The sequence below is a fragment of the Canis lupus genome, chromosome 11 (genome assembly GCF_048164855.1).
Source record: "Canis lupus baileyi chromosome 11, mCanLup2.hap1, whole genome shotgun sequence".
NCBI lineage: Eukaryota > Metazoa > Chordata > Mammalia > Carnivora > Canidae > Canis > Canis lupus.
Genome location: NC_132848.1, coordinates 9,362,463 through 9,387,330, shown reverse-complemented (window position 1 = coordinate 9,387,330; position 24,868 = coordinate 9,362,463). Strand labels below are relative to the sequence as shown.

The following is a 24,868-nucleotide window of genomic DNA, read 5'->3' as shown; positions in this document are numbered from 1 at the left end:
ATGGGTGTCCACGTGGCGGGCAGAGCAAGGCCCGGCTTCTGTCCTGCAAAACACTGAAATGCTTCCAGAAGAAAGTTCCCGCTGCCGACTATTATCAGCAACCTCCCGTGACTTTTTAACTCACGTACTCTTGACCAACAAAAAGTGATCGCTTAACATTCCTCTTTCATTACCTTCTAAGTCTCTTCACCTGCTTGTCAGCAAAAAGGATCATCATAAAAATACCTGCCCTCAGAGGGTCCTTGTTGAGAGTAAGGGAGGTAACACACATGAAGCCCTTTCCAGTGTCAGGCCTACCGTCATCCTTACCACTGCTACTGGCACCTTTTTTAAAAAAATTATATTACTTCTTTAAGCAATCTCTGCACCTAACGCGGGGATTGAATTTACAACCCCAACATCAAGAGCTGTGTGCTCCACTCATGTCTCTCATGAATAAACAAAATCTTTAAAAAATAGATAAATCAATCAATCAATCAGTCTAACTTACTGACAGCGCACCTGGGGGCACAGTTGGTATAAGCATCGGGACTGTCGGTCTCAGCTCTGGTCCTGATTCTCAGGGGCCTGGGATGCAGCCCTGCCCGGGTCTCTGAGCTCAGCAGGGAATCTGCTTGAGCTCTTCCTCTCCCTCTGCCCGTCCAGCTCACGCATGTTCTACAATAAATTCTTTAAAAAGCAAAAAACAAAAACTGACTTAGTGACAACTATTAAACTGGGGCAGACATAATGTATAGAGAACTGAAAAAATTAGCAGTGGCCTTCAATAAAGTTTAATTTTTTAAAAAGATTTTATTTATTTATGAGAGAGGCAGACAGACAGAGAGAGAGAGGCAGAGACACAGGCAGAGGGAGAAGCAGGCTCCGTGCAGAGAGCCCGACGTGGGACTCGATCCCGGGACCCCAGGATCACACCCTGGGCTGAAGGTAGCGCTAAAACCGCTGAGCCACCCAGGCTGCCCAGTTTGTTTTTTTTTTTTAATACCAGTAATAGAACCCATATTCCTTGAACTAAGAAAACCACCACTGAGGAATAATGAGAAACTGAAGGTGTAAATCGCACAGAGCAAGCTCCCATCCCCGAATGGATTCCTGCTAATTCCCAAAACTCGCATGTAGCTGTGTCGTAAGGTAGGGCTCAAGTCGAGGGAAAGCACTGCTTTTGCTGTTCCACCAATCAGCAGGCACCACACCTTCCCTAGGGCTGTTATCCTCTTCTCTTTATCCAAGCACATTTTGTTAGAAACCTGACGGCTCTGAAAACGTGTTTCTTCCTTCTGCCTGCGGACTCAACAGAGAGCAACACAAGATGGTCTTCGTTACGTACATTAACCATGGTTCCCGCCTCAAAATCTATTCCTCCAGATGCCCACAGGGTCATTTCAAAAGGGAAGAAAGGGGAGAGGAGAGATTTAGGGAAAGAAGTGACCAGTGCGGGGAACTGGCGGGAGGAGGGTCCACAGTTATGTCTGGGCTCCAAATCTCACACTTAGGTCATTCCTGCTTCCAGCACTGGGCAACTCCTCCAAGAAAGCAGCCCCTGTGGTTTCTATTTAAAACTTTTGAGTTTTCCCACAGAAGACACAGAATTAGCTACGCAGCTTTAACCTAGAATAGCTAAAACTTACTAAATGCTTGAACTTTCCAGGGTATACCCAAAGACACCACAAACATGTACCTCTCAAACCCTTTGTTCCTGGAGCCTGCATTCCCAGCCTGCCAGCACCAGGCCCACGCCCTCCCAGAAACATCCAGGACAGCAGAGTTCCGCTTCAACAAAGAGGCAAGTTTTGGCCTCCAACCGAAGCATAAAGACCCATTACACAGGGCAACACCAGGCAGCTACATTATGGGTTAAATAACTCAGTATTTCCTCCTTCCCCCACCCCAACACACATACACACGCTCCATGCTGTTTTACTCTCTTCTCCTTACCACTACCACTATTTAATATATAATTTAGGCATTTATCTTATTACAGGCTTCCCCACAAGCATCTGAGTTTCTGGGGGACACAGGTATTTTTTGTCCCGGTTTTGGTGTCCAAGACCTAGAGCAAAGCCTGGCATACAGATGGTGCTCAATACACATTTAAAAAAAAAAGATTAATTGATTCATGAGAGACACACAGAGAGAGGCAGAGACAGAAGCAGAGGGAGAAGCAGGCTGCCCAGGGGGAGCTCAAGGCAGGAGTCGATGGGAGACCCGATCTCGGCTCCCCAGGATCACGCCCTGAGCTGAAGGCAGATGCTCAACCACTGAGCCGCCCAAGCGCCCCTCCATACGCATTTCTGAACGAAAGAAACGAACAGGTTTTGCTGGGCATAACCTCAAAGGAGAGAACACTTTCTGAAAGCCTGCTATGCATCGAGCAAACGCTAGAACTTTACCTAAGAAACATTAGTGCCCTTCCACACGAGAAGCCAAGGCCAACCTGTGGGTCACAGACACAGCTCCACTTGGCAGGAGCAGAATCTGAACCCAAAGCCTCCCACCGGAGGGCTCTTCCCCTGTACAGAAAGCCCCAGAGACAAACCCTGAGAACAGACCTTCCCAAGTACAGGGCTGGGGCAGTAGGTTCTGCTGACTTCTTTAGTTGACATTTTATTTTAAGTAACCTCTACCCCCAGAGTGGGGCTCAAACTCACACCCCCCCCCGCCCCTGCCCGGACCAAGAGTCGCATGTTCCACCCACTGAGCCACCCAGGTGCCCGCTGACTTTAATGTTTAGCAAATGCAAAATAAAGCTTCTTGTGCATCCATGGAGACAGGGGGGAGATGGGGTGAGGCTCCGGGACTGCCTCCCAAATCCTCCGCATTCAAGAGGCCAGAGAGCAGGCAGGGAAAGGACAGTGGTGTCCCTGACGGGCCCTCCGCGCAAATGCATCATCCGAAGCAGAAAGGACGGCTAGTCTGGATTAAAGCAGACCAGCAGGGACGATGCTTCCTCAAAACACAACCAACAGTTATCCTGAAACAGACTGCCTGAAAGGAAGAGAGTTTCCAGAAACTTCTCCAGCTTTTTTTTTTCTAACTTCCAAGTATTGTGCATTGAGTATGTGTTATCTTAGTCACTGCATCAATTTTAAAAAAAGAAATTTCCCTGCGTTTCAAAGATAAAACAAATGACAGCACCATCACCTACTTAAAATTAAGATCTGATGTTGGCCTCCTCCTTAAAGGTCAAGAAATCAGATTAATGACCTACTGGTAACTTTACTCAGGAAATACGAAGCTGCGCTTGTCCCTAATAGCACCTCTCCAGGTTTGGGCAGCAGTTGTCTTACAAGACAAGCCAACATAAACCTCTCAGGATTCATACCCTTAAACACAATGAGCTAGTTCTTTAAAATAATTTCCTTTTAAATGCCTATTACAACAGCTCGTAAGGTCACTGGTGAAGGATAATGGAATTAGCAAAGAGAGGTATTGCTTTTAGTGGAATTATTTTCCTTTTTTAAATAATTTATTTATTCATGAGAGATAGGGCGGGGGGCAGAGACACAGGCAGAGGGAGAAGCAGGCTCCATGCAGGGAACCTGGGCGGCGCTAAACCGCTGAGCCACCTGGGCTGCCCGTGGAATTACTTTCTAGTGTCCCTTGGGGCGGGGGACAGGATTTGTTTCCAGAAACATTGCTAATAAAAATTTTAAAAACTGGGGATCCCTGGGTGGCGCAGCGGTTTAGCGCCTGCCTTTGGCCCAGGGTGCGATCCTGGAGACCCGGGATCGAGCCCCCCGTCGGGCTCCTGGTGCATGGAGCCTGCTTCTCCCTCTGCCTATGTCTCTGCCTCTCTCTCTCTCTGTGTGTGTATGACTCTCATAAATAAAAAAAAAAAAAAAAAAAATGGGATCCCTGGGTGGCGCAGCGGTTTGGCGCCTGCCTTTGGCACAGGGCGCGATCCTGGGGACCCGGGATCGAATCCCACATCGGGCTCCCTGCATGGAGCCCGCTTCTCCCTCTGCCTGTGTCTCTGCCTCTCTCTCTCTCTCTCTCTCTCTCTGTGACTATCATGAATAAATAAATAAAATCTTTAAAAAAAATAAAAAAAAATAAAAATAAATTAAAAAAAATTTTTTTTAATTTTAAAAACTAAAAAATTTAAAAAATTTAAAAAAGAAACATTGCTAATAATTCTTAACCCTTAGCATTTGATTTATCTATACTTTCTTTCAAATTTTGCTATATTAAAAACACAAGGGGCGCTGGGTGGCTCAGTCTGTCAGGCATCTGCCTTCGGCTCCGGTCACGATCTCGGGGTCCTGGGATCGAGCCCCATATTGGGCTCCTTGCTCAGCAGGGGGCCTGCTTCTTCCTCTCCCCTGGCCTGCAGCTCCACCAGCTGGTGCTCTGTCTCCGTCAAGTAAATAACTGAATAAATCTTTAAAAGACAAGCAAGATTTGCTGTATGTTGAAAAGGTACACCCCCCATCTCCCCCCACCCCTTGGAAAAGTGACAGGGAAACAGACTCATTTACTTTTATTATAAAATTCGCAAACAGATCAAATCAGGATAAAGTACTCCACAAAAACCGATCCCTCCCGGATCCTAAAGTGAACTGCACGGGGGCTTAGGACAGCCTTGGCATTCAGCCCAAGAGCTAGGGACCCGGTCTCTCTAGGCTTGGCCACTGTGCTTTGACTTCTTCATTACTCAGAGAGCAACCACCAGTTGGGGTTTAATTTAGGAGGAACTAATCTTATCAGGAAATTGCTTTGTATTTCAAACTGTTCCAAAAATATCTCACCCCTGCCTCGCTTCACCTCTCTGCCACCTCCCTCACCTCCTCCTCCCTGGGGAGAAGAATTTATTTAACAGATGGACTGCCTCTGAGAATGAGCTCTCCCTAAAAACATTAACGGCATAAAAAATGTGTTTTGAAACTAGACTGTCCAAGCTCATGGTCGCTGACCCATCAGCCCCTCATGCCTCCCTCCCATAATTTGTTCTTATCAATTTTCAAATAATTCTATTTTGCTCTGTGCTACAGACGGGGTTGTTCGCATCCTCCCCAAAATGTGTACGTTGAAGTGCTAATCCCCAGGGAGATGGCATTAGGGGGTGAGGCCTTTGGGAGGTGATAGGGCCTAAAAGGATAGAACCCTCAGAGAAGAGACTGCAGAGAGTTCCCTCGCCCCCGACCACCCGGTGAGGACACAGCAAGCTGTGAGCCAGAAGCAGCACCCGCCCCCCCAGACACCCCATCTGCCGGGCCCCTGGTCTCCGACTTCCAAGACTCTAGAACTGTGAGAAATAAGCTCCTGTGGTTACATGCCACCTTGCCCATGGTTACAGGACCCTCTGTAAGCATGTGCTGCCTCAGGTGGGCATTTCGCTGCCCTCCACTGCCCAGCCCATCAGTTCCTCAAGGAGCTGCCTGGGTTTGCCTCCTGCTGCCTCAGGAATAGGAGCCACCAGATAGCTCGCCTCGTCCTCATCCTGGGGACTCCCACAAAAAAATTCATTGCTCTTCTGGCACCAGAGGATTTTTACCCCCCCTAAGAATTTTCAGGCTGCAAACTCTTATTCTTTTATAGACACGGTCTTTTTAAAGAGTGCATCTGTGGGTATCAAATTTCAGCCATGTATTGATTTTACTACTTTAAATTAGATTTCCAGACACTTCGCAGTCAGCCCCCAAATACTACCTAAATAAATAGTGCCACCCACACTTGCACCACAGATGAGCACTATGCAACGTGACACTTTTTAAAAAGCAAATGCATCTCTCCCAAGCTCCCTCAGGATTATCAATGCCTTGGAGCACACTTTCATCTTTCTCCAGTGCAGAGCTCAATTTCGGGGACACGGGAGACGCTCCACAAATGACAGGTGGAAGGATCAGAAGCAAGATTACAGCAGGTGGAGGCCTCACTGAGCATCTGGCTGGTCCCTCACACACACTCAGGGCAGGAGCGGAGGCTGAGCCACTGGAACCGGTGCCCAGTCCGGTAGGGAACCTGGACACCATGTCCCACCCTCTCTGCTCCTAAAGTGAATTTACTTTAAAAAAAAAAAAGGGGGGGGGATCCCTGGGTGGCGCAGTGGTTTGGCGCCTGCCTTTGGCCCAGGGCACGATCCTGGAGACCCGGGATCGAGTCCCACATCGGGCTCCCGGTGCATGGAGCCTGCTTCTCCCTCTGCCTGTGTCTCTGCCTCTCTCTCTCTCTGTCTCTGTGACTATCATAAATAAATTAATTAATTAAAAAAAAAAAAAAAAGTAAGCTCTTGGGACGCCCGAGTGGCTCAGTGGTTAAGCACCTGCCTTCAGCCCAGCTCCTGATCCTGGAGTCCCGGGATCGAGTCTCATGTCAGGCTCCTTGCAGGAAGCCTGCTTCTCCCTCTGCCTGGGTCTCTGCCTTTCTCTGTGTCTCTCATGAATAAATAAATATTAAAAAAAAGTAAGCTCTATGCCCCAGCGTGGAGCCCAACACTGGGCTTGAACTCAGGACCCTGAGATCAAAACCAGAGTAGAAATCAAAAGATGGAGGCACAACCAACTGAGCCACCCAGAACCCCCTCAAGTGATCGTACTCTTGAGTTCCTTTTATGTGTGGTCAAATACACATGACATAGAATTTAACCTTTTACCCATTTTTAAATTCTTTCAAGATGTATGTATTTGAGAGAGAGAGAGAGCATGAGTGGGAGGGGCAGAGGAAAAGAAGAGAATCTCAAGCAGACACCTCGCTGAGTATGGAGCCCGACGTGGGGCTCAATCTCATGACCCCGAGATCAAGGGTCGCACGCTCTGAACCTGCCAGGTGTCCCACACGCTACCCATTTTTAAGTTCAGTGGCCTTGAGCACGGTTCACAGTTGTAAACCCTACTTAATGTGATCACCAACACCCACCTCCAGAATGTTTTCTTATCTCCCCCTCTTCCTCTCCCTCAGCCTGACAACCACCATCCTACTTTACCACGTGGAATCTGACTACTCGTGGAATCTGACTACTCGAGGCAGCGCAAGTCAGTGGAATCGCAGTCTTCTTCTGACTAAGCTTAATGTCTAAGGTTCCTCCACAATGAGGCAAGTGTCAGAATTTTACTTTAGACAATTACTTTGTTGACAGCCTGCAATGAATGGTCCATAAATTAAAAGGACCAGTATCAGGAAATCCCAGATTTTCCATGGGGCAGACAGGCCCGATTCTCTGATCACTTCTTGCCTGAATGAGCCTTCAGCCTGATTTTTCTTATCACCGGGCTTACAGACGCAGGCTTGTGTAAACAGCTTTCACTGCACAAATTCACCCCCATTCAGCATTTCCCCACCACCAGTAGATAAGAGTGTTTAATGTTCTTTATCTTTCATTTCAACTACTTTGGAAGGTCTGGGGCATAGAAAAAGGAAAGCAGGAAAGCACAAGCAATTCTGCACTCTTCTTTGCACTAAAAATTCATTAATAAGATCTCTTTCTTAGAGTTACTTAGATAAGAGTCCCATACCAGGGGCACCTGGGTGGCTCAGCGGTTGACCATCTGCCTTTGTTTGGCTCAGGTCGTGATCCCGGGATCTGAGATCAAGTCCCACATAGGGCTCCCTGCAGGGAGCCTGCTTCTCCCTCCGTCTATGTCTATGTCTATGTCTCTGTCTCTCTCTCTCTCTCTGTGTCTCTCATGAATAAATAAAATCTTTTAAAAAAAAAAAAAAAGTCCCACACCATAAAATTCACCCATGTGAAGCATACAAGTCAGTAGTTTTAGTATTCTCACAATATGTACCAACACCCCCAAGATCTAAGTTCACAATATTCTCAGACCCAGAAAGAAACCCTGTCCCCAGGGGCAGCCTGGGTGGCTAAGCAGTTGAGCGTCTGCCTTTGGCCCAGGGCCTGATCCTGGGGTCCTAGAATCGAGTCCCACATCGGGCTCCCTGCACGGAGCCTGCTTCTCCCTCTGCCTGTGTCTCTGCCTCTCTCTGTGTGTGTCTCTCATGAATAATAATTTTTTAAAAAAAGAAACCCTGTCCCCATTAGTACGTGGACCCCACTCCTTCCCATTATGCCACTCCAGAGTTTCTATCTAATAGTCTTACATTCCAGGAACACCAGGCTGGCTATGTGAGTAGAGCACAGTGACTCTTGATCTTGGGGTTGTGGGTTCAAGCCCCACACCGGGTGTTGAGATTACTTTGAAATCTTGGGGCACCCGGGTGGCTGAGACGGTTGGGCATCCGACTCATGGCTTCAACTCGGATCATAATCTCAGGGCGGTGGGATTGAGCCCTATATCAGGCTCCATGCTCAGCAGAGTCTGCTTGGAGATTCACCCTCTCTCTCCCTCTCCCCCCACATGTGCATGCATTTTCTCCCTCTCTCTCTCTCTAGCTCTAAATAAAACTAAAAATATATATTAGTCAGACTAGTGGCCAGATTATTGTGCCAAGCTAGAAATTACTCCTCCCACTGCTGCTAAATTGATTTTATTGGGTTTTAGAATGGAGAAAACAGAGGGAGAACTGGCATTCTGACAGTGAACAATAACAACACCACTTTCCGAAATAAATTTGCTCTTGACTTAGAGAAGCTCCACTAACAACTGCCCGCTACCAACCTGGTGATGCCTGAGGGTAAACCTGAGCTGGGAATCCATGGTCATCACCCTTAGACATCCTTCCATAGACATGCTGCTGATTGGTTCCTGACGATCCCGAGACTTTAAGGAGAATTATGCTGAGAATTATATACTGAAACAATCAGCTTTCTAAGTAACGAAATCATGAAGCAATAAGTATGTGATTTCTGTGGTAAACCTGACATAAGGTGACCACATATTCATAAACTCTCCTGGAGTTAAGAGGAAGCAAAAGACAATCCTCCGTAAGTCAAAAGAAGTCCCCAAGTCTGGGGGCTGTGCAAGTGCTGGCTGGGAAAATCATCTTTCTTCTACAAAAGACTTAGTGCCCATAAAGCCCTGGTCCTAAAGTGTGTTAAAAACAAAAACATGGGCCCCTGGGTGGCTCAGCGGTTGGGCATCTACCTTTGGCCCAGGGAGGGATCCTGAGGTCCCGGGATCGAGTCCCACGTTGGGCTCCCGCAGGGACCCTGCTTCTCCCTCTGCCTGGGTCTCTGCCTCTCTCTGCGTCTCTCATGAATCAATAAATAAAATCTTTAAAAAAAAAAAAAAAAAAAGCCTGAGGCCTGGCATGAAGCGAGCACCGTACCACAGTGTACACTGAACAATACAGAAGGTTTAAAAACAATGCCTTGGAAGGAGTCACAGATCTGGGTCTACAAAGCAAAACATATGGTCATATTTCTGTATGTCGTCTTCTCAGAAAGCTACACTACTCAAGAAACCTTCAGATGACCACGTTTATTTGTGATTAGCACCTCAGCTCTTTACCTTGTAGCTTCTATTCCACCCTCCTCCATCCCTCTGCACAAAGGAAATTGCTGATACACCGAAAAGCACGGTTATCACCAACTGGTCTACTGTACATTTCAAGCCGCTGCCTTAGCACTTCCAGTAATTCAAAAAGACTGTCTGGGGGCGCAGGGCTGGCACAGGGGGTGACACATGTGACTCTTGGTCTCAGGGTTGTGAGTTTGAGCCCCACATTGGGTGTGTAGAGGTTACTTAAAACTAAAACCTTTAGGGGGAATCCCTGGGTGGCTCAGCGGTTTAGCGCCTGCCTTTGGCCCTGGGCGTGATCCTGGGGTCCCGGGATCGAGTCCCACGTCGGACCCCCTGCATGGAGCCTGCTTCTCCCTCTGCCTGTGTCTCTGCTCCTCTCTCTATGTCTATCATGAATAAATAAATAAAATCTTAAAAAAAAAACTAAAACCTTTAAAATATTTTAAAAAACACGTTGGGGCACATGGGTTTGTTCAGTGGTTGAGCGTCTGTCTGCCTTTTAGCTCAGGGTCATGGTTCCAGGGTTCTGGGATCGAGTCCTGCACTGGGTTCCCCGCAGGGAGCCTACTTCTCCCTCTGCCTGTGTCTCTGCCTCTCTGTCTCTCATGAATGAGTAAAAACAAATCTTTAAAAAAAAAAAAATTTCCTGTCTTCTCACTCTCCTGCCCGTAGGATGTGAGTGTGTCCTAGAGGTCACAAGACCCACTTTCCTCACTGACTCCAACCTACAGCAGGGGGAGAACAAGTACGTTAGAATCAACGGAGGCATTTTTTTTTTTTTAAAGATTTATTTATTTATTTATGTTGGACATAGAGAGAGAGAGAGAGGGAGGCAGAGACACAGGAGGAGGGAGAAGCAGGCTCCATGCCGGGAGCCCAACGTGGGACTCGATCCCGGGACTCCAGGATCGCGCCCTGGACCAAAGGCAGGCGCTAAACCACTGAGCCACCCAGGGATCCCCAACGGAGGCATTTTTAAAAATCCAAGAGGCTCCTGGGCCCCAGAGCCACCAATCAAAGCTCCTGGGCAGACCCACCCAGTACACTTCCAAGAGCTTTTAGGAGCAATTCAGACGCCCACCCTTGGTGAACTCTACTTCTCCAGAGCTCTAGCCAGGAGCCCTGGTCCACTCTCACAGCCACAGCCAGTGGCTGGCCACAACCCTTCTGACCTTCAGCTCTACTGCAATGTCCTTACCACTGCCCCATGCATCTTTCTGAAGAGGGAAATATCTCAAAGGCTTCGTGGCCACAGAATCAAGAAAGCACCTCCAGAACCTAGTCCAGGACTGGGGGCCAGGTTTACACCTGCCACATATCTCATGTGTGCATCAAACACAAGAATCCGTCGGGAGCACAGACCCCACCCCCTAGCCCAACCTCTAGTGCCCCCATGTCTGAGGTCCAGCTGCCTTTCAAAGTACAGGCCTCATTCCTCCTTCTATACAGAGCCTGGTACCAGGACAGCACAGCACACCATCAGGCCCTTTCCTCCACACTTCCTGTGTCATGGTCAGCCAAGTGCATTTCTTTTTTTGGGTACCTCATACAGCACTCTTGAAAACTGGACCTATTTCCCAATTACTCTGTTTTATACTCCTAGAAGGACCCCCCCACCCCCAGAAAAAGAACAACCCTGTGAATAAAACAAATATAGGCCTCATTTACTTTTGATGAATAATAGATCACATGACATAGCACTGGGCAAAAGACGGCAGCTGCAGAAAGAATACTGAATTATTTCATTTATATAAAAAGTTTGGGATGAAGCAAAGTTAACTCATAGTAACAGAAGTCAGAATAGTGGTTCTAGCCAAGGGGTGAAAGGATTACTGATTAGGAATAGACATGAAAGTGTTTGCTTCAGAAGCACATAAACTTTTAAAAATAAATAAATTTAAAAAAAGGAATGGACACAAAAGAACCTTCTGGGGTGTCAGAAATGTACTGTATTTTGAGCTGGGGGGTAGTTGGTAGGGGAAGGTGGAGAGAAAGAGACCCTCATGAAGCTGTGATGGAGATTTGCACATTTTACTTTATATTAGTTATACCTCAAATTTCAAAATTCAAATACATAAATGAAGATTCTGTGTCTGAAGATAAAACAAGCTCCATTCTTAACCTCAGAAACAACGTGGGGTTTTTTTTCTTCTCTTTTTTCTTTTTTTGGTAAGAGAAGGCAGGCTAGAAGGCTAGTAAGAGTTTTACTTTATAAAACCTATACCTAAAAGCACCCAAAAACTTTAAAAATTAAAAAAAAAAATTTTAATAAATTAAAAAAAATAAAAAATAAAAATAAATTTAAGATTTTTTTAATTTACTTATTCATGAGAGACACAGGGAGAAAGGGAGAGACACAGGCAGAGGGAGAAGCAGGCTCCACCCCAAAGCGGGTCTCGATCTCAGGACCCAGGGATCACACCCTGAGCCAAAGGCAGACGCTCAACCGCTAAGCCACGGGGTGTCGTTCAAAATGAAAATATTTGTACAGAAAGGATAACTTCATCTGTAACGTCCTGTCCTGTAAAGGACAGTGGGTAACAATGCCAATTCTCACAGGGTTGCTGTGATGCTAATCAACAGAGATAACATAATAAAGCACTGAATACAGTGCCTACTGGTCAGTACAGTATCTACTCATCACTTTATCAGCTTGCAGGAATCATCTGTCCATGTCCTTCAATCTCTTTCAGCCCAGCCCTCAAAAGTTCTCAGCCTAGCAGGCATCTGATAGGGGGAGAATAAACTCAGAAGCTCTCTGAAACCATGCAAGCCATAAACAATCCCCACCTGATTCCAGGATACCCAAGCTGTCTAGGCCACACTTATCATACCTGGGTCTATAAAATCCTCTGGGCACGCCCAGGTGTACCAGAGGTCGTTGGGATAAAGCTGGCATATAAACCTGAGGCAGGCTTACTTACAACTCAGAAGAAAACCCATTTATATTTAAGCTGACCTTAAGACTACGTTTGCTAACACACAGCACTGCTGAGAAGTCGTAAGCTCCCAGCTGCAGGCACTGCGAGTGTGGTTCACTGGCCCTCACTCCTCCAGACCCACTCTTGTACTCTTGCTCTCCCCACCTTCATTTCTAGAACAGTTTTAATAGCATGAGCACCAGGAATTTAGAATATTCCTGGCTCTCTACCTTAGAAAGCTCTTATCAAGGTACTCATGGCTTTGTAGGCAATTTTAACTGATGATGGTTTAGGCTATTTCCTTGAATTATCAACACCACTCTCTATGGCTTACTGACCCTGCAAAGCAAAATATTTATATTCAGTAATGTCGACATGCAAAAAATCCAAAGAACAGGAAACTACAGTTAAGAAAAACAAAATACCACAATAAGATTAACAAACTATATGCAATTTTAAGGACACCTTTAGGAAGTTGCCTTTGTGTGAAAGCATATTTTGGACACAACTGTTTGCATGCCACAATGAATCTTAACTTCATTTAAATGATTAGTCAATCAAGGGGAACAAATGAAACTCTGATAAAGTGAAAAAATTAAATAGTCCTTGTTTAGGACTAAACTGCCAGGAACCTCTGGGTAATTTTTACCCACAGGCACCAAAATAAAATCATATGCAAATTTTTTCTATTACAAAAGAAAAACAAGACAATTACAGGAGGAAAAAAAAAAAAAAAAAAAAACAGAAGCCAAATGAGATTAACCTATCATCCGAAGAGGTAAAATTTTTGGGGTTTTTTTATTTTCCCTAGTCTTGTATTTAAATTATACATGCTGTTTTTAAAATCTTTTCCGGTTAAAAAGTTTTGTAGTATCTGTGTACTGAATACTTTAACAATCTCTAATGTCTGTTGGTGAAAGGGTACAGAGTTTCTATTCTGTAGAATGAGGGAGTCTAGAGAATGTCCAGGCAGGATAACTATAGTTAATGTTCTACTGCACACAGGAAACATGTTACCACGGTTGCTCTCATCCCACAAAAAAAAAGGTCAATGTGAGATGACACGTTAATTAGCCTGTTAAATAAATAAATAAATAAATAAATAAATAAATAAATAAATAAGAATTAGCCTGACTGTAATAATCCGTACACTGTGGATACCTAGTCATGTTGTAGATCTTAAATATATAAAATTTTTATTTGTTGATTTTTAAGGATTTGAGAGAGAGAGAGCAAGAGAGTGAGTACAAGCAGGGGGAAGCAGGCTCCCCCCTGACCAGGGAGGCTGATGCGGGGCTCCATCCCAGGACCTGGGATCATGGCCTGAGTTGAAGGCAGATGCTTAACTGACCAAGCCACCCAAGTGCCCCATAAAATTTTTATTAAAATAAAAAAACATGTAATAGGGCAGCCCTGATGGCTCAGTGGTTTAGTGCCACCTTCAGCCAAGGGTGTGATCCTGGAGACCTGGGATCGAGTCCCACATCCGGCTACCTGCATGGAGCCTGCTGCTCCCTCTGCCTGTGTCTCTCATAAATAAATAAAATCTTAAAAAAAAAAAAAATGTAATAGATAATATGTGAATGTTATTTTGGACGAGGCCCTGTCTGTTTTTTACATTCATTAACTTTGGTCACATTCAAAATGACCTAAAGAAAGCTGTGATTACAATTATCAGAGCCATTAAGAAACTTGCCCACATGGGGATCCTGGGTGGCTCAACGGTTTAGCACCTGCCTTCAGGCCAGGGCCTAATCCTGGAGACCAGGGATCCAGTCCCTCGTTCCGTTCCCTGCAGGGAGCCTGCTTTTCCCTCTGCCTGTGTCTCTGCCTCTCTCTGTGTCTCTCTCATGAATAAATAAAATCTTTTAAAAGAGTTGTTTAGGGATCCCTGGGTGGCGCAGCGGTTTGGCGCCTGCCTTTGGCCCAGGGCGCGATCCTGGAGACCCGGGATCGAATCCCACATCGGGCTCCCGGTGCATGGAGCCTGCTTCTCCCTCTGCCTGTGTCTCTGCCTCTCTTTCTCTCTGTAACTATCATAAATAAATAAAAATTTTAAAAAAATTTAAAAAAATAAATAAATAAAAATAAGAGTTGTTTAATCTTTTTAAAAAAATGCTTGATGAGCCTTTATATGACAAATCTTTTCATATATCCATGGGTTTTGGTGGGTTTTGTTGTTTTTTCTTTTAATTGAAGGATAAATTTTGAGAAGTAGAATTGCTAGGTCAGAGGAGAAAGCAAACCACTTAAGAAACCAGGTAAGGGGTGCCTGCCTGCCCCACTGGGTAAAGCATGGGACTTCATCTCAGCACTGTCAGGTCAAGCCCCATGCTGGGCACAGAACCTACTTCAAGTAAAAATTTAAAAAATAAATATATAAGCAGGTGATTTATCAACCTGAGCTTATTTTACCAGCTTACAGGAAGCCTAATACAGTAGAGAAAAGATCATTTGCAACAAATAACTGCAATTTGATGGCTCCAAGTATTGGACTAAAAGTCACTATGTACTTCAGGGAATCAAAGGAGGCTAAAGAGGATGAAGGAAATGCTGTTCACAACACATTACCTGCCCATTAAATCCCCTTGTGTCGGGCAGCCGGGCCGCCTTCAGCCCAGGGTGTGATCCTGGAGACCCGGGATCGAGTCCCACGTAGGGCTCCCTGCATGGAGCCTGCTTCTCCCTCTCTCTCTCTCATATGAATAAATAAATAAATAAATATTCTATTTTTTTAAGATTTTTTTTTAAATTTTTATTTATTTATGATAGTCACACAGAGAGAGAGAGAGAGAGAGAGAGGCAGAAACACAGGGAGAAGGAGAAGCAGGTTCCATGCACCGGGAACCCAACATGGGATTTGATCCCGGGTCTCCAGGATCGTGCCCTGGGCCAAAGGCAGGCGCTAAACCGCTGCGCCACCCAGGGATCCATAAAAATTTTATTTAAAAAAAATATATCACTTCTCAAGCCCAGTCTTGACAACTGTGCACTCGTTGGACCCCACATCCACAGGATTTCCCATTTGTTCTCTATTTTGACCATCACCTGCTTTAAAGTTTGTAGTATAAACTAGCAGGAGAGTGGAGAATCTGTAAGAGGCCCACGAAGCCTCAGATGATCAGTCAGTGACCGACATTAAATCCGCAGGAACGCAAAGCTCACCCCTCATCTCCTCATACAATGGCAAGGAGACCCTTCATTCTGTATTCCTGCACAAAGCCTCTGTCAACAATGACAAGATTCACTGCAGGACTTGTAGCCAAGGTCTTGTCTTGTCATGACAGGATTCATGAGAAGTAGCTCTCTGATTCCTGCCAGAAGGAAATAAAGGTTTGGAGAAACCACTAAACCATAATAGCAAATGGTTTTTGGATGTGACTGAAAAGAGAGCTGCATAGAAGTTCTTTAAAAAGTTGTGGGGGGCGGGGGGAAGGAAACGCCTGGGTGGCTCAGTGGTTGAGCGTCTGCTGTCAGCTCAGGGCGTGATCCTGGGGTCCTGGGATCAGTCCCACATCAGGCTCCCTGCAGGAAGCCTGCTTCTCCCCCTGCCTATGTCTCTGCCTCTCTCTCTGGGTCTCTCTCTCTCTTTCTCTCTCTCTCATGAATAAATAAATAAAATTTAATAAATAAATAAATAGTTGTGGGGGAAGGAGTGCCTGGGAAGCTTAGTTGGTTAAGTGTCCAACTCCTGATTTCAGCTCAGGTCATGACCTCAGGGTTATGAGACTGAGCCCGTGTCGGGCTCCACATTGGGCATGGAGCCCACTTGGGATTCTCTCTCTCTGCCTCTACCCTTCCCTGTACCTCTATTTAAAAAAAAAAAAAAAAAGTCTTGGCGGAAATATCAAAGAACTGATTAGAATCAGCCTAAAGCCAGTCCAACAGGTCTCCTGGAAACCACAAACTAAACCTAGGCAGCCTGAGGAAGACTATGATAAGAAAAGAGAACCCTCTTTCACCCAAAGGGAGCGTGCTAGGTTACTTCAAAAAGATCCCATCAGGATTCATTCCATTCTGCTTGATCAGAGATAGGAGGAGGACAGAAGAGATTTGCAGTACAGCTTGGACACTGAAGTCACTAACACTGTGGCACATGTTTGAAAGTGGCTCAGAGAGTAGCAGCCAAGGTACTTAAGCCCTTAGGTTCTCAGGTCAAGAAAAATCATTCTGTAACAAGGTAAAGTGATTTGATGATCATTTTGTAACATGTACAGACACTGCATCATTAGGTCTACACCTGAAACAAATACATGTCAATTATACCTCAATAAAAATGTTTTAGTATTTATTTATTACAAAGAGAGAGAGAGAGAGAGAGAGAGAGAGGGAGAGGGAGAGATAGAGAGCGAGATGGAGAGTATGTGTGAACACACAGAGGGAGAGGAGAAGCAGGCTCTCCACTGAGCAGGGAGCAGGACGCAGAGCCCCTCCATCCCAGGACCCCAGGATCATGAACTGAGCTGAAAGTAGATGCTTACCCGACTGAGCCACCAGGCGCCCCAATATAAACTGTTTAATTTAAAAGACCATCTCAGGGACACCTGGGTGGCTCAGGGGTTGAGCGTCTGCCTTTGGCTTGGGACATGATTCCAGGGTCCTGGGATTGAGTCCCCTGCTGGGTCCCCTGCTGGGTCCCCTGCTGGGCCCCCTGCTGGGCCCCCTGCTCGGTGGAGAGCCTGCTTCTCCCTCTCCCTCTGCCTCCCTCCACACTTGTTCCCTATGTTAAATAAATAAAGCCTTTAAAAAAGAAAAGAAAGAGGGGCAGCCCCGGTGGCTCAGTGGGTTTGGCGCTGCCTGCAGCCCAGGGCGTGATCCTGGAGACCCAGGATGGAATCCCACATGGGGCTCTCTGCAGGGGGCCTGCTTCTCCCTCTGCCTGTGTCTCTGTCTCTCTGTCTCTCATGAATGGATATATAAAAATCTTTAAAAAAAAAAGGGGGGGGGGGCAGGGGATCCCTGGGTGGCTCAGCGGTTTTGCGCCTGCCTTTGGCCCGGGGCACGATCCTGGAGACCCGGGATCGAGTCCCGCGTCGGGCTCCCTGCATGGAGCCTGCTTCTCCCTCTGCCTGTGTCTCTGCCTCTCTCTGTCTATCATGAATAAAAAAAAATAAATCTTTAAAAAAAAAGACAATTTCAAATAAATTATAGAAAATTTAAACACAAAAAATAAAAAATAAAAAATAAAAAAAAATAAAAATAAAATAAAATAAAAAAAAAAAAAAAGAAAATTTAAACACCACAGAAAATATTATCTAATCCAAAGTCTCTCTTGCCCCACCAAGCCACACGCCATGTCACTTCAGGTGAGCACAGATAACCAAAGAAATACAGCTTAGGAATTTCTTTATAGTCTTTCATTGTAATCCTAGGTGAATATATGCAATCACACAGTATCCATTTTTTTTTTAAGATTTTATTTATTCATGAGAAACACACAGAGGCAGAGGGAGAAGCAGGCTCCACACAGGGAGCCCGACACGGGACTCGATCCCGGGTGTCCCTGGGCTGCAGGCAGGCTCTAAACTGCTGGGCCACCAGGGCTGCCCACACAGTATCCAATTAAATGGAACTTTATGCAAATCACCAACATTAGATATCATTAGCACATAATAAATATTACCTATTCTGTATTGCAAAATTTCCTCAAAACACGTATTTCCATAGGTCCATGACAGTTTCAAGAAAATATTAACATACAAATTAAAAAGAAATAATTAAGTCCTCGAGCTTCCCAATGCAAAGACGGAACCGAAGAACCTACCCAACAAACTCATGAAGACACACACTCCCTTCCCCATGACTAAAGCAAGTCCACTCCTGGGATTATAACCTACAGAAAGTCTCGCGCCCACGTGAAAGGAGACACGTAACGTATTGCAAGGTCATTTATAATAGAGAAAAATGGGAGGAAATAATAATTAAATGTCCATCAACAGAAAAATGGACACACTATCGTGTTCAGCAAGTCAAAAGAATGAACTGGAGTGGCAAGAATCTCAAAAACAAAGTTGAACAATGGAAGTGAGCCACAGAAGAAAACATGGAATATGACACCACAGCCACAAAAAAAAAAAAAAAAAGCAAAGGAACACTAACTCTGATGATTAATATTTACATAGACACCAGTAATCAAAGTATTAAAGACACGGACAGCAATGGTAAGAAAAGAACTGGAGAGAGAAAGGGGAGAGAACATGGGGCCAGGAAGACCCAGGGGCTTTAACTCCGTCTTCAAGGTGTTCTCTAACGCTGGGTGCTCGGGGCGCCTGGGTGGCTCTGTTGGGTTGTGTCCCACTCTTGGTTTCCCCTCAAGTCACGAGCTCAATGTGAGGAGACTGAGCCTCCAGACAAACTGGGCACTCAGTGCAGAGCCTGCTTGGGCTTTTCTCTCTCCTCTCCCCCACCCCGCCCCACCCCCTATACATGTGCAGGTGCATAACCCGCCCACTCATTCTCAAATAAAATCTAAAAAATAAATAAAGCTGGATGACAGCTATAAAGATATTCATGCTGCTTTTACATCATTACTGTGTCACCAATTCACTGCATATGTGTCAGGCTGAGTACTCAGCCTGGAGGCCACTTGGGTTTCTCTCCCTGGCCCTCTGCCCCTTCCCCTGGCGCCTGGGTGTCTCAGTTAAACATCTGCCTTGGGCTCAGGTCACGATCCCCGGGGCCTGGATCCCATTCCGGGGTCCTGGGATCAAACCCAGTGTCTGGCTCCCTGCTCAGCAGGGAATCTGCTTCTCTCCCTCTCCTCCCACTCCTCTCTCTCTGTCACTATCTCGGTCTCTCTCAAATGAATAAATCCAATCTTTAAAAAAAAATAAAATCTATGAAAAAATAAATGCCTGTTGATACCATAAAAGCAGGATTTCTCTCTTCTATAGCATTAAATCAAAAAGTAGTACAGACAGTTCAGAAGAGTCTAGAGGCTGGGGGTAAGAATAACCTCAATCACCCACATGTCTATACAAATTCTAGAGCACCCACCACACTGCTGGAACTTCCAAAGGATCCTAAGACTGATTTCCCCCCAAACGGGGGAGGGACCAAGGGGGTGGGTGGTGCCTGGCTGGCTCAGTTGGAAGAGATAGTGACTCTTGACTTCCAGGTCATGACTTTGCACCTCAAGATGGGTATAGAGATTAAATAAAAATGTAACTTAAGGGATCCCTGGGTGGCGCAGCGGTTTAGCGCCTGCCTTTGGCCCAGGGCACGATCCTGGAGACCCGGGATCGAATCCCACGTCGGGCTCCCGGTGCATGGAGCCTGCTTCTCCCTCTGCCTATGTCTCTGCCTCTCTCTCTCTCTCTGTGTGTGTGACTATCATAAATAAATAAAAATTTAAAAAAAAATGTAACTTAAAAAATTAATAAAACTTAAAAATAATAATAAAGACTTAACTTCTGTTTATTTTTTTAAGATTTTATTTATTTATTTGAGAAACAGAGGCAGAGACACAGGCAGAGGGAGAAGCAGGCTCCATGCCGGAAGCCCGACGTGGGACTCGATCCCAGCGCTCCAGGATCATGCCCAGGGCTGAAGGCGGCGCTAAACCGCTGCGCCACCCGGGCTGCCCTTAACTTCTGTTTAGTTGTTAACATTTCCACAGATCAGCAATATTACTTGCTTCTACATTTTGGGAAGACAAACAGAAAAATGCCTATTTTATGGCAGATCCAAAGTAAGGGTCTGCAAACCAGTATTTAGCTAAATACAAACTATAATCAGTCTATTTCCTGAAAACCACTTTAGTATGTTATTGTTATTTTTTTAATCTATCTCTGGGGGTACACCTGGGTGGCTCAGTCAGCTAAGCATCTGCCTTCAGCTCAGGTCACGATTCCAGGACCTGGGATTGAGTCCCACCTTGGGGTCTCTCTCCCCAGCAGGGAGCCTGCTTCTCCCTCTCCGTCTGTCTGCCACTCCACCTGCTTGTGCTCTGTCAGCAAAATCTTAAAATATATATATATATAAATATATTGTTTATACATATAAGTAAAAAAAAAAATATATATATATATATATATAATCCATCTCTGGACATTGCATTAGAATATCTAATTATTAGGTATCCACTGCTGCCAAACCTGGGCAATAAAACATGGTGATACCACAACTCAAGACAGTGTATTTCATCTTCAAAGATTTTTTTTAAAGATTTCATTTATTTATTCATGAGAGACACAGAGAGGCAGACATAGGCAGAGGGAGAAGCAGGCTCCCTGCGGGAAACCTGATGCAGCCGGGACCCCGGGATCACAACCATGACTGGAAGGCAGATGCTCAACCACTGAGCCCCTTAGGCGTCCCTTCAAAGATATTTTTAAAATACAACTAGTCCCCAGTTTTCTCAAATCTCTCATAAAAAAATATATATATATGTATATATATATTAACAAAGGGATTTCAACCTAATAGAAAAAAATATATAGATAGATAGATAGATAGATTAAAACATTTCTATAGGGATCCCTGGGTGGCCCAGCAGTTTAGCGCCGCCTTCAGCCCAGGGCCTGATCCTGGGGTCCCGGGATCTAGTCCCACGTCGGGGTCCCCCGCATGGAGCCTGCTCCATCTGCCTGTGTCTCTGCCTCTCTTTCTCTCTGGGTCTCTCATGAATGAATGAATGAATGAATGAATGAATGAATGAATGAAATATTTTTTAAAAAATTGTTTTTCCTATCAAAACCTTCTTGAATTTATTTCCTGACATCTTTTGGTTCATTAATTTTGAGCTATTTGGGGAACACATCCACATTGTGGTCGTCAAAGATTTTATTCTAAGAAAGCGAATAATATACTGAAACGGCCTGAGAAGTTGACGTTTTACAGTCTATATCCACATCAAGATTTATCTTCCTCTTGTTCCTTCAAATAAATCTCAACCACTTCCAATCCAAGGACAATGATCTCATGCTTCCAAATCCGTCTCTTAGGGGATCCCTGCGTGGCTTAGCGGTTTGGTGCCTGCCTTCAGCCCAGGGCCTGATCCTGGAGACCTGGGATCGAGTCCCACATCGGGCTCCCTGCCTGGAGCCTGCTCCTCCTCTGCCTGTGTCTCTGCAGCTGTCTGTGTCTCAAATAAATAAAATCTTTAAAAAAAAAAAAAACAAATCCGTCAACAAATCCGTTTCTTGCAGAGACCTCCACCCTGAGCTTCCGGCCGGGACTCTAGCTGCCAGCGGGACGCTACACCAGTGTTCTGAGAACGTGCCTGGATCGGAGCTGCCCACCACCTGCCCGGCCTGGCCTCTGGCCCCCGGTCCCACGAGGGCAGTCCCAGCCTCGCCGCCCCACACAGGCCTTCCCCCTCCCCTCCCTCCCCACCTGCTCCACCAGGTGCCAACCCACCTGCCGCCGTCGGGACCCTCAGAGCCCTCCCACTGCAACTGGCCCATCAAGCCCTACTGACCTTCCCCGGGTTACCGCGACGGCCCCCCCCATGACAGCCCCCCAGACGGTGGCCCTGCCCGCAGCTATCGGCGGGATCGTGGGTCGCACCTCACTACTTCTCCCTAAATGCTTCCTCCTTATCCAGAAAAGAAAGTCCAGAGTCCTGGGCCGGCAAGCAAGGCCTCTAGAGCCCGCCTCCCTCCTGCCTCGCACCACACCCTCAGGAGCCCTTCCCCCTGCTCCACCCTGGGCGCGACCCGGCCCTGGGGAGCTGTGCGCCCCGCCTCTGCCTCCGCGCCCCCGCCTTCTCTGCACACACCTGCCTCGACTCAAGCTGCTCGTCACCACCACCTGTATCAAGCCTGCTCCTCCCTCTGCCTGTGTCCCCATGTCTCTGCCTCTCTCTCCCTCTCTCTCTCTCTCATGAATGAATAAATAAAATCTTTTTAAAAAATAAAAAAAATAAGGGGATCCCTGGGTGGCTCAGCGGTTTAGCCCCTGCCGTTGGCCCAGGGAGTCCCACATCATTCCAGCCTGACCCTCCCCCCCCACCAGCCACCTCCTTTCCAAGCAGTCCCCTGTCCTCCTGGGTCCACGCATCACAGCATCATCCCTTCCGCTGCTGCCGAGGCAGCCGACTGCTTCAAGGACCCCCACCTCCCGTGTCCTCCAGTCCCCAGCCACTTTCCTTCTACTCAAGGGTCTCATCTAAAAAGGATGCCAGCGAGCCACCGCCTCCCTCATCGGAGGCTCCGAAGCGAGGCAGCCCGTGTCCCCCACCCGAGAGGCGCCCCCAGGGCCCCCTGGCTCCCCTTCAGTGCCTGGCTTCTGTGCACGCTGCACTCGTCCTACTGACCAAGGCCCAGCTCAGGACGGGCCGTCCCTGGGCTCCCCGAAGGCACTGCCCCGCCCGCCCAACCCTCCAGCCCGGCTCAAGGTTATCTCTGGGGCACACCCTGCGCGGCCTACCGGCACTGCCGGGGTGGCCCCTCGCCTGGTCCCCCCCCCTCCAGCACAGGCCGCAGCCGTCTCCCCAGATCGGGCCCTCCTCCTCTCCTCTCCTCACAACAAACTCCGATGCCCCACGGGCAGCTCAGAGCACTACACCCGGTCCCCTCGCTCATTCATTGGCCGCTGGAGTCGGCACACTGAACGCATCGCACTCCCAGATCGGAGTTTTCTTCTGTTCCCTTTCTTCTCTATTCCCTTTCTTCCCTTCTCTATCACCTCCTGAGTCACCCAAGCCAAGAAACCCAGGACTCGGGGGATCCCTGGGTGGCTCAGGGGTTTAGCACCTGCCTTCGGCCCAGGGTGTGATCCTCGGGTCCTGGGATCGAGTCCCACGTTGGGCTCCCTGCATGGAGCCTGCTTCTCCCTCTGCCTGTGTCTCTGCCTCTCTCTGTGTCTCTCACAAATGAATAAATAAAATCTTAAAAAAAAAAAAAAAAAAAAAGAAACCCACGACTCATCCGTGTCCTTTCTCACCACCCCAACACCCACACATCCAGAGCTACCAAAGCCCCCCCCACAGTTCACCAGTATCTGCAGCCTGGGCCTCTTCACTTTATCCCACCTCAGTAACTGGACAGCTGCTGAGCCTGGCCAGAACTCGCTTCCGCGAGCCCTGATGGCCACAAAGCACAGGTCAGTATTTTGAAGCAGCTTTTTAACTCCACGTGTTAACCTTTTTCGGTGACATACATTATACAGCTGGGGGGAATCTACTACTTTATAGTTCAGCCCACATTTTCCCTTTTGATCACTAAAATCGTTAAGAAAAAAAAAATCAGGGATCCCTGGGTGGCGCAGCGGTTTGGCGCCTGCCTTTGGCCCAGGGCGCGATCCTGGAGACCCGGGATCGAATCCCACATCGGGCTCCCAGTGCATGGAGCCTGCTTCTCCCTCTGCCTGTGTCTCTGCCTCTCTCTCTCTCTCTCTCTGTGAGACTATCATAAATAAATAAAACTTTATTAAAAAAAAAAAAGAAAGAAAAAAAAATCAGTGCCTAAATGAATGTAAGGCCTATATATAAATTCAGAGATACTTCAAATAATGTTTAAAAACATAACATTAACGAGTCTTGGTATCCTACTATGCCACAAAATGCTAATATAACATTTTAGTTCATATAAGCCATTCTAATACAATACTCCTTTTCATACAGCCAGCATTTCAAATTAAAATGAACACACACAAAAAAAATAAAATAAAATAAAACAAAAAAATAAAATGAACACAAAATGTGAGCAGCTACTAAACCTGCCATGTGGGCAGCCTGGGTGGCTCAGTGGTTTAAGCGCCTGCCTTCCGGCCAGGGGGTGATCCTGGAGTCCCAGGATTGAGTCAAGCATCAGGCTCCCTGCATGGAGCCTGCTCCTCCCTCTGCCTGTGTCTCTGCCCCTCTCTCTCTCTCTCTCTCTCTGTGTCTATCATGAATAAATAAATAAAATCTTAAAAAATAAATTAACCCTGCCATGTGTATTATCACATCACACATTTTCCAAATCTAAAACGCACCACAGAATTTCAGGGACATGAGGACGTGCTTAATGAAAAGAACAGGAGTCACTAGAAAAATACTTTTTTTTAAAAAACAAAACTTCCGGGGGATCCCTGGGTGGCTCAGTGGTTTGGTGCCTGCCTTCGGCCCAGGGTGTGATCCTGGAGTCCCAGGATGGAGTCCCACATCGGGCTCCCTGCATGGAGCCTGCTTCTCCCTCTGCCTGTATCTCTGCCCCTCTCTCTCTCTCTCTGTCTCTCATGAATAAATAAATAAAATCTTAAAAAAAAAAAAAAAAGAAATTTAAAAAACAAAACAAAACTTCCTAAAATTGCACACTGAAGCATGATCCTTCTAACTAATAGCAGAAAACCTCACTCTTCACATTAAAAGGAACCATTCCACCCAGTACATACCTTTAGAGTTACAGTGAGTCTTCCTAAATTATCAGAAATCCCTCAAGTATTTAAAAGTCCAATTTTAGGGGTCCTTGGGTGGCTCAGCGGTTTAGTGCCTGCCTTCGGCCCAGCGCATGATCCTGCAGACCCGGGATCGAGTCCCACGTCGGGCTCCCTGCATGGAGCCTGCTCCTCCCTCTGCCTGTGTCCCCATGTCTCTCGCTCTCCCTCTCTCTCTCTCATGAATGAATAAAATCTTTTTAAAAAATAAAAAAAATAAGGGGT

General features: G+C 46.5%; 1 protein-coding gene across 4 annotated transcripts in view; it reads right to left on the bottom strand.

The window, feature by feature from the left end:
• The window catches only part of RASSF3 (Ras association domain family member 3), a 72,946-nt gene that overhangs the window by 29,528 nt on the left and 18,550 nt on the right, over nt 1-24,868 (bottom strand). The window contains exon 2 of one of the 4 annotated variants that reach the window (XM_072843117.1): nt 491-669. The exons of 2 other annotated variants lie outside the window; for them this stretch is intronic. In XM_072843117.1, coding sequence (XP_072699218.1) covers nt 491-526 — 36 coding nt within the window. In that variant the 5' untranslated portion in view covers nt 527-669. The remainder of the gene's footprint in view (nt 1-490; nt 670-24,868) is intronic. One more of the 4 variants, XM_072843119.1, reaches the window with a different exon arrangement.